Below are 10,256 nucleotides of genomic sequence, written 5' to 3'. Positions count from 1 at the left end.
CTTGTGGGTATGCACCTTATGTGTCCTGTGGCTCAGTTTTCTCTTTTACAAAATAGAGGCCGTGGCACTTGCACCTCGGGGTCATTGCAGATGTCAGTGGAGCTGTAGAGAGCGTGGACTCTGGACCCATACTCCCTGTGGGTGTGGTTCCCGTCCTGCTCCTTGACTTGCTCTGTGATCTTGGACAAGTGACTTCACCCCCTGGAGCTTTGCTCTCCTCATCTGTAGACTGAAAATTGTCATATGACCTAGAGATCAGAGTGTGATAAGAGGGCAACCAGCTAACACTGTGAAGTGCTCAGCAGGAGCTTGGCTACAGTAAGCACTGTAAGTGTTGCTATTGTTCTGATCTTCCCACGAGGACAACGTGGAAAGTACTTGGCACAGGGTTGCACAAAGCAGATGCCGAATCAACTCTGGTTGTTTACATGGTGTGAACCCGTGGCCGGGGGACTCATCGTGTGGCCTGACTTGGGCATGATGCCCCTTTTCTCTTGCAGGACGATGCCATCCAGCACATGGGGCCTCCTCCTGCTGGCGGGCCTGAACTGCCTGGCCCCTGCCTCCCTGATCCAGGAAGAAGACACATTGCTGCATGATCATGAGAAACACAACTACAAGATCGCCCCGAACATGGCTGACTTCGCTTACACCCTGTACCGCCAGGTGGCCCATCAGTCCAGCACCACCAACATCTTCATCTCCCCCTTGAGCATCGCACAAGCTTTTGTGATACTCGCCATGGGGGCCACAGGTGAGACTCACACCCAGATCATGGACAGCATAAATATGAACATGTTCGCGGTACCTGATGCTGAAGTCTACCACCTCATATGGTTTCTCCTCAACCAGACACGAACCCAGCTGACCTCTAGCAATATGCTATTTATTGATAGCAACCTGAAGACAGAGGTTAAGTTTTTGGAGGATATCAGGAAGCTGTACTACTCAAAAGTCTTCTCCATCAACTTCAGAGACGCTGGAGCCCAGAAACAGATCAATGATTATATAGAGAAGGAAACCCAAGGAAATACTGTGGATCTGGTCAAAGAGTTTGACAATAACACATCTCTTGCTCTGGTAAATTACGTTTTCTTCAAAGGTAGGTTTGACCACCAACCTGAGCTGGTTCAAAAGTAAACATCCAAAATATTCTCAAACATCAGTTCTTAAACTTTCTTTGGCAGCGCATCTCTGCAGGGGTCATTCATTTTCCTCACACACCCACGAAAAAACTTCCCATGATCAAACAAGGTTAGCGAGCCATGGGTCAAACAGTCAAGGTATCATCTTCCCTGCAGGACTTGTCAGAGCCTTTGGTACACATTCTCATGTGCATTTTGTAAATCTCAGAGAGGGTGGTAAAATGTGCAATGCCCCCCACCAAACAGAGTGCCAGAAAAACAAACTTTAGCAGAGTGTATGAAAGGAACAAGGTTTCCTGAAACATACTTTGAACAACACTAGTGTAGTGGAAGGAGCGACAGCTTTGGAGTCAGAAAGACCGGGGTTCAAATCCTGCCTCGGCCACTTATTAGCTATTTGATTATCAGCAAGTCATTTTACCTCTTTTTTTATTATTATTTTTTCTTCGTTGATTTTAGAGAGAAAGGAAGGGAGAGGGAGAGATAGAAACATCAATAAGAGAGAACATCTATTGGCTGCCTCCTGCATGCCCCCACTGGGGACTGGGCCCACACCTGGGCATGCGCCCCAGCCAGGAATTGAACTGGCAATCGCCTGGAGCATGGGTCGATGCTCAACCACTGAGCCACACCGGCCGGGCCATGTCACCTCTCTGAGGTTCCAGTTTCCAATCTGGAACATGAACATAAGAATCCCTTCGTTGGCAGGTTTCTGTAAGGAGCACACATTACGACTATGGGCTCACCAAGTAGGTGCTCAACTGAACTGGGATTTCAGCCTGCCTTCCTCCCTCGGGGTGATGGGACGTCGGAAGCCTGTGGGCCCCGGAGGGCATTCTGAGGCTGTGGAAACAGTCCATGGAAATAGCCTGGCACAGGGAGGTGACAGTCAAGGGCAGGGGCTGCTTCCTTCACACTGCTGGCTCCTTGACCTGAGGCAGAAGACAGCGATGGAGTGCTGAGGCCGAGCAGGTGCATCTTGGGTCCCAGCTCCGCTGTGGGACTTCAGGCGGGTCCTGTCCCTCTCCAGCCTCAGTCTCCATCTTCCATCCAATGAGAAACGAGCTCAAGGGTCCCCAAGGCTCCAGTCCCCTCTGACTTGCCAGGATGGTGCCGGTCTCTCAGTCTAGTGGAGGGGTGATGCCCAGGCCTCCGCACTTCACATGCTGTTCCAGGAAAAGGCCATCAGAGTAAGAACAAGAGTGATTTCCCTGAATGATAAGAACCTCTGATTACCAAGGGGCAGGGAGACTCAGACAAGGAGGTGCCAAGTATGACTGATGTCATTTTCAATTAGCATCTTCCAAGCAACCCCCAATTAAACAGGCAGGAAATACAAGTTAAAATGCTTACTCTGCCCAGCCAGATTGGCATCCCTGGGCCTCTACAACATAGAACAGTGGGACCCTCTTCCTGTCTGGCATCATCCTCACAAAAGCCCTCTCAGTGCACTGACGTTCATTTTGGCTCCATTTTACAGATGGGGAAACTGAGGCTCAGAGACAGACATCTCATCGAGGAGGCTCCGGGCTCCTTTATTCTACCACAGGTACCTGACCCTTTCCCATCCCTGCCTGACATGCTCCTTCACCTCTCTCCAGGCCAGTGGAAGGATACATTTGAGTCTGAGCACTTAGTAGGAAACTTCCATGTGGACAAGAAGACCACCATAAGGGGACCCATGACCCAGTACTTTGGCAAGTTTCACGTGCTGTATGACAAGAAGCTCTCCAGCTGGGTGGTGCTGCAGCACTACATGGGCAACCCCGCCTTCCTGTTCATGCCCAAGCAGGGGATGATTCAGCAGCTGGAGGCCAGGCTCTGCCGGAGGGAACTCGCCAGGATCCGCAGAGGCATCAAAAACCGGTGATTCCTAGTCCAGGGCTGCCCAGGAGTTGCCACATCAGGCCGGGCCCAGTGGTTTCAGACAGAGGCCACCATCAGTTGAGGGAGCAACAGCAGGAACAGTGCCCATAGCTGAGGGGCAACAGTCCTGCCCTTGGGGACTCCCAGCGTAAACACTGCCCATGCCCGTGTCAGCGTCTGGTTCAGGGAGAGCAGCACCAACATGCACCAGCAGAGAACCGAAAGAAAGCGGCGGGTTTCTTGGCAAAGGTTGAGTGTGGACGGAAAGGACAGGGGGTCCATGGTGAGAATCATGTCCACCCTTCTCAGGGTCACACTTTGTCCCCAGGGACACCAAGGGCTGAGTCGCCAGCCCCATGCATCACTCATCAGTCACTGGGCAAATGTCACTCAGCACCTGGCACCACGCCCCACGTTCTGCTGGGATTCCAGTCCCGAAATCCCAGTCTGGGGGTGACCAAACCCTGCGGGGCAGGGTGCAAAGTGCCTCCGGAGGACACCCTGGATCTGCCCGGAGGGCTTCTCAGAGGAGGTGGCGTTTGAGAGACTTTCAGAACAAGAGGACCCGCATCATTCTAACATTCTCTGACGCAGGGGTAGAGCCCCTAAAATTACAATAAACCAACATTGATCCCCATCCTCCCGTGGGCAGAGAGTCAGGGTGCCAAGTGGGAGAAATGACCAGAAAAGAAAAACTTAAAATGTTGAGAAATTCCTTTGTTTTCTATCCATCTTCACAGGTCTGCCAGTTTACTTTTGCCCAAACTGTCCATTTCTGGGACCTACGATCTAGAAACCTTCCTGGGCAAACTGGGCATCGCCAGGGTCTTCAGTAACGGGGCTGAGCTCTCGGGGATCAGTGAGGAAGTACCCCTGAAACTGTCCAAGGTGAGCTTGTCCCTGGCTTCCCTGGGTCAGAATGTGTACGGGCTGCAGCTCAGGGGGAGGGGCACAGGGACACATGCACCCTACAGACTGAGTCTCAGGAATGCCACTGGACTCCCCAAGATTGGGGTGTGGTCCGGTGACTGACTGAGGCCTCTTGTGTTCTGGTATTTTAGCGACATCCTCTGCGGTGGTGTCACTGACCCTCTGTCTCATCTGTGGTCAGGGTCTTCCCTTCTTTGAGCCTCGAGGGACCCATATTTACAAAGACAGACGGGGGTCAGGGATTTCAAAGGACTTTTGGCCCCCACATCCTGTGACACTGGGAGCCACTGCTGAATCAGCAAGTCCAAGTTAATAGGTGATTTTAGCTAAAGATGCCACTTATTCGGGAGCCTTGAAGGTGACCGAGGAAACAACTACAGTGCTAGACTGGCTACGAACTGAGTGCCTGGCTGTGAACTAGACACTGGGAAGGTCCCCATCTAAGCCCTGGTCCCCAAGGAGCTTACAATCAGATACTAGAGAGACATGTCAGGAGACCCAAAGTTCCAGTCATCTTCTACCTCCTGAGGGGTGGGGTGTCTCCAGGGAGGTTGAGCACGTGGGTCAGGAAGAAGTGAGGGTGCGCAGGTGGCGTCCGACAAGGACCTTGCGGAGGTGGGACAGGCCTGTGTGCCCGCGGGAGGGAGGAGCTGGCCGGGCAGGGACAGGCCTGTGTGCCCGCGGGAGGGAGGAGCTGGCCGGGCAGGGACAGGGCTGTGTGCCCGCGGGAGGGAGGAGCAGGCTGGGCAGGGACCGGCCTGGTGATTAGAGAGGACTGGGTCTGGTGTTGAAGGGCAGCGCAGGGAACGGCCCCTGGGAAGGGGGGTGGAGAGGAGGAGTCTGGGATAAGGTTGAGTAAGTATATATGAGCAGCTGCTGGTGCCCCAGAGTTACCACATAGCAATCTTGGACCTTGTTGTGCTCATGAACACAGACATATATGCACACTTCTAAGACACGCACATGCAGATATCTACACATATATCGAGCATCTGCACTGACGTGTCCCACAGAAAGCACATACTGGCCCTTGGTCATCACGTCATGGTGCTCTGATTTTCCTGCTTAGGAAAGCGAGGATTCGAGAAGAATATTCATCTTCTTGGGGTGACACAGTTAGTTATTTAGTGGGGAAAATGGGATTGGGACCCAGATCCTCTGGTGGATAATCATGTTCTTTCCTCTACACTATAATGATTCGTGTTGTGAATCTAGTGGTTCTTTAGTAAAAATGCTGAAATGCCAGACACCCAGCTGGCAACTCTGCTTGTTTGTTGCTGTTTCGTTTTTTAAATCAAGGAAATGCTACAAAGATCCAGGTCCCCACTAGGCCTCTGGGCAGGTCCCTTCCTCGGGCCTCAGAACAGCTCCTCCACACTGGGCCCTGCTCCCAGGCCCGGGGAAGGTCCGCGGTCGCCTCTGCCCCAACCGTGCCTCTGCTCTCTCCCTTCCAGGCACTGCATAAGGCTGTCATGACCATAGATGACAATGTGAAGGAACATTCTGGTGACTCCCTTCTGAAAAAGGAAAAAGAAGTTAAGCATGTGACCATCAAATTCAACAGGCCCTTCTTAGTCTACATCATGGATGAAACCTTGAGCTTTCCCCTGTTCATGGGAAGGATGGTGAAACCCCCGGGAAAATAGCCGCCTCTCGGAGGACAGCCCTTCACTTGCCCAGCCAGCCCCTCCCCAGGTGACAATAAAGAATGGAGCAAAAGGCCCAAGCTTGAGTGTGACATGCGAATCCCTGGGTCTCTGAGTCTCCGTTCACATCCCCAGGATGTGTGTGGAGTCCAGGTCACAACCATCTTTGTATCCACTTAGTATTTATTAAGTATTTACACTGTCCAGGCATTGGGCTCAGCAAGCAAACAATTCCGGCTGAAACCGTAATTTGCTAGCATAGACAGAAAAATCAGCAATGAGGGAGATGCCTCCTGCAGATGGGTGGTGACACCCAATTTACTACTTAGACTTTTGTGGAAGGGTGGTAAGAAAAGAGAGCAACAGTGAGGCAAGGCTAAGCAGACAGACCACACAACAGAGAGGGTGCTTAGGGACTGCACCTATTTGGAGGACCCAATCAGTCCAGAATAGTAAAGGCTTAAGTCTACATTAAATAATGGTGTTTGGATCTCTGGGTAGGTCAAACATTAAAACATAAGAAAACAGCCCTGGCTGGTTTGGCTCAGCGGTTAGAGCATCCGGAGAGACCCGGGTTCGGTTCCCGCTAAGGGCACGTACCTCGGTTGCAGTTTGTCCCCGGCCCTGGTTGGTCGTGCGGGTGGCAGCCACTCGATGTGTCCCTTTCACATCGATGTTTCCCTCTCTCTCTCTCTCTTCCTCTCTCTCCCTCCCACTCTATCTGTGCAAAAAATGGAAAAAAAAAAAACCATAAGAAAACAAATGTTCTAGAAGAAAGCACTGGTTAATTTATTCTTTGATACTAAAATGCGTAAGACCTCTCTAAACAAGATAGTAAACCCAAACCCATAAAAGTAAGGATTATCATATCTGACTTTATAAAATGGAAACTATATGGCCAAAAAAATGCCATTTAAATCACTAAGAAGGTATAACAAATATAAATATCCATGCACCAAACATCAGAGCTCCTAAATATATGAAGCAAATATTGACAGGAACATATATAGTAGGAGAAGAAATACACCACATTAAATAATCAATAGGAAAAAACAGACAGAATATCAATAAGGAAACAGAAGACTTGAACACCATAGAAGAGCAACTGCACTAACAGATATATCAGAACACTGCACCCACAATGACAGAATACACATTTTTCTCAAGTACACATGGAAAATTCTCCATGATAGACCATATGTTAGGCCACAAAGCAAATTTTAATACATTTTATAAGATTGAAATCATACAGAGTAGCTTGTACAATCACATTCAAATGAAACTAGAAATCAGTAGCAGGAGATAAACTGGAAAATCTTATTGGTCAAAGAAGATATCATGAGAAATTTAAAAATATCTTGAGACAAGTGAAAATAAAAACACAACTTACCAAAATGTATGGGATGCAATAAAAGCAGTACTAAGAAGAAAATTTATAGCTATAAGCATTTACATCTTTAAAAAAAAAAGTATCTCAAATCAACAATCTAGCTTTACACCATAAGGAACTAGAGAGAGAGAGAAAAAAAAAGCTAAACTCAAAGCTAGCAAAAGAAAGAACAGAATAGAGTTCAGAGCAGATATCAACAAAAAAGAAAATGTTTATAAAGCAATGGGAAAATCAACAAAACCAAGAGTAGATTCTGTGAAAAGATCAACAAAATTCTCAAACTTTTAGAAAGATTGACTAAAAAGAGAGAACACTCAAATAACTAAAATCAGAAATAAAGTCATTACAAGTGATTTTGCACAAATAAAAAGGATTGTAAGAGAATACTATGAAAAAATTAGATGCCAACAAATTGGATAACTAGATAAAACAGATATATTTCTAGAAATGCATAATCCACCAAGAATTGGTCATGAAGAAGTAAAAATTGTGAATAAATGTCTAACAAGTAATGGAGATTAAATCGATAATCAAAAACTTCCCAACAAAGAAAATCCTAGGACCTCATGGCTTCACTGTTGAATTCTACCAACCATTTTAAAAATAATTTATACAAATTACCTTCAAACTTTTCCAAAAAATGAAGAGAAAATAACCCTTTCTAACTCAGTTTATGAGGCCAGCATTATTCTGGTTCCAAAGCCAGACAAAAAAAACACTGCAAGAAACGAAAACTATAAATTAATTATCTCTGATGAATAATGATGCAAAAATTCTCAACAAATTCTCACAAATAGAATTCAACAGCACATTATACAAGGATAATACACCACAACCAAGTGGGATTTGTTCTGGAATGCAAGGATGGTTCAACATATGATAATTAACCACTTCAATACACCACATTAAAAGAATGAAGGGGAAAACGCATGATTATCTCATTTTATAGCAAAAAAATGTTTGACAAAATTCAACATCCTTTCATGATATAAGGACTCAAAAAACTAAGACTAGAAAGTAACTACCTCAACATAATAGACCATATATAAAAACCCACAACTAACATCATACCCAATGATAAAAGACAAAGTTTTTTTCTAATATAGGGAACAAGACAAGGATGCCTGCTTTGGCCTCTTCTATTTAGCAATAGTAATGGCACTTTTAGCCAGTGAAATTAAGCAATAAAAAGAAATAAAAAGCATCCAAATTAGAAAGAAGTAAAATTATCTTTGTTCACAGACAGTATGATTTATATGTAAAAAAAAGTCTAAAGATTATACACGCACACTGTCAGAACTAACAGAGAGAGAAACAGGAGGTAATGTTTATTGGGTATAGAGTTTCTGTTTTGCACCCTGGCCAGTTTGGCACAGCGGTTAGAGCGTTGACCCAAAGACCAGAGAGTCCCGGTTTCGGTTCTTGCTAAGGGCATGTACCTTGGTTGCAGTTTGGCCCCAGCCCTGGTTGGGGCTGTGTGGGTGGCAACCACTCGATGTGTCTCTCTCACATTGATGTTTCTCTCTCTCTCTCTTCCCCCCTCTCTCCCTCCCACTCTATCTGAAGTTAAATGCAAAAATGTCCTCCGGTGAGGATTAAAAAAAAATAGAGTTTCTGTTTTGCAAGATAAGAACTGTTCTGCAGATTGGTTACACAACAATATGAATCCTCCAGCAAAGTTGCAGGATACAAAAATCAACAGGCAAAAATCAGTTGCATTTCATACACTAACAATGAACAATCCATAAAAGAAATTTAGAAACAAATTCTATATACAATAGCATCAGAAAGAATAAAATATATAGGAATAAACTTTCACAAAGGAGGTGAAAAATTTGTACGCTGAAAACTACAAAGCATCGCTTAAAAATTAAATAATATATAAATAATTGGAAAGATGTTCTACATTCAGGGATTGGAAAACAATATTGTTAAGATATCAAGAGTACCCAAAACAATCTATAAATTTAATGCAATCTCTATCAAAATCCTACAAGCATCTATTATAGGAATAGAAAAATCCATCCTAAAATTCACATGGAATCTCAAGGGACTCTAATAGCCAAAACAACCTTGAAAAAGAACAAAGTGAGAGGTCCCATATTTCCTGATTTTAAAGCTTCAGTAATCAAAACAGTGTGGTACTAGGTTAAAAACAAACATACAGACCACTGGAATAAAATAGAGAGTGCGAAAATAAACCCTCATATATTTGGTCGAGTGGTTTTAGACAAAGGTGCTAAGACTAATGGGGACAGAACAGTCTTCTCAAAGGGTAGGGGCTGAGAAAACTGTATATCCACAAGTAAGAGAATAAAGTTGGATCCTGACCTTACATCATATTAAAAAAAAAAAAAAAAAAACTCAGAATAAATCAAACACCTAAAGGTAAGTGCTAAAACTATAAAACTCCTAGAAGAAAGTTTCAACACATTGATTTAGCAATGATTTCTTATATATGATACCAAAAGCACACACAAGAAAGTTAAAATACATGGACTGTATCAAATTTTAAAACAATAATGATTGAAGAACACAACCAACAAAGTGAAAAGGCAACCTGTGGAATGGGAGAAAATATTTGCAAATTATATATCAAATAAGGAGTTAACATCTAGAATTTGTAAAATAATCCTATAATTCACCAATGAGGAAAAACAAACAACCTAATTAAAAAATTGGCCAAGGACTTGAATTAACATTTTTGCAAATATATATATATGGCTAACAAGCACATGAAAAGGTGCCTCAATATTACTAATCAATAGGGAAATGCAAATCAAAACCACAGTGAGATACCAACTTACACCTGACTTTTTTTTTTTTTAAATCCTCACCTGAGGATATTTTTCCATTTATTTTCAGACAGAGTGGGAGGAAGAGTGACAGACAGAGACATCAATGTGAGAGAGACACATCATCTGGATGCCTTCCGCGTAACTCTGACCAGGGCCGGGAACCAAATTGCAATTGAGGTACGTGCCCTTGACCCGAATCAAACCTGTGGCTCTTAGGTCCATGGGCCAATGTTCTAACCTCTGAGCCAAACCAGCCAGGGCTGATTTTTTATTTTTTTAAAGAAAATAACAAGTGTTGGCAAGGAGATATTGGAACCTGTGTGCACTGTTGGTAAGAATGTAAAATGATGCAGACACTATGGAAATAGTATGGTAGTTCCTCAAAAACTGAAAATTGAATTATCATATGATCCAGCAATTTCAATTTGAAGAACTGAAATCAAGGTCTTGAACAGATGTTGTAAATCCAAGTTCATTATAC

The 10,256-nt window shown here is 44.7% G+C and overlaps 1 protein-coding gene across 1 annotated transcript; it reads left to right on the top strand.

The window, feature by feature from the left end:
- Positions 1-504: 504 nt before the first annotated feature.
- On the top strand, positions 505-5,587 carry LOC118623640 (alpha-1-antitrypsin-like). The gene is made up of 4 exons (XM_036251444.1): positions 505-1,102; positions 2,747-3,011; positions 3,752-3,899; positions 5,396-5,587. Exons 1-4 carry the CDS (start codon positions 505-507, stop codon positions 5,585-5,587), a joined length of 1,203 nt encoding a protein of 400 aa, XP_036107337.1.
- Positions 5,588-10,256: the final 4,669 nt, after the last annotated feature.

Source organism: Molossus molossus, unplaced genomic scaffold (genome assembly GCF_014108415.1).
Source record: "Molossus molossus isolate mMolMol1 unplaced genomic scaffold, mMolMol1.p scaffold_m16_p_1, whole genome shotgun sequence".
Taxonomy (NCBI): Eukaryota; Metazoa; Chordata; class Mammalia; order Chiroptera; family Molossidae; genus Molossus; species Molossus molossus.
Note: the sequence above shows the minus strand (reverse complement) of the source record. Positions and strands in the feature narration are given on the sequence as shown.

What these genes read in the sequence shown, in the direction of transcription:
- LOC118623640 (XM_036251444.1), top strand. Translation starts at nt 505, where the DNA reads ATGCCATCCAGCACATGGGGCCTCCTCCTGCTGGCGGGCCTGAACTGC. An exon ending in AAATTACGTTTTCTTCAAAG is followed by an intron (nt 1,103 to 2,746) that starts GTAGGTTTGACC and finishes ACCTCTCTCCAG; the next exon opens with GCCAGTGGAAGGATACATTT. An exon ending in CGCAGAGGCATCAAAAACCG is followed by an intron (nt 3,012 to 3,751) that starts GTGATTCCTAGT and finishes CCATCTTCACAG; the next exon opens with GTCTGCCAGTTTACTTTTGC.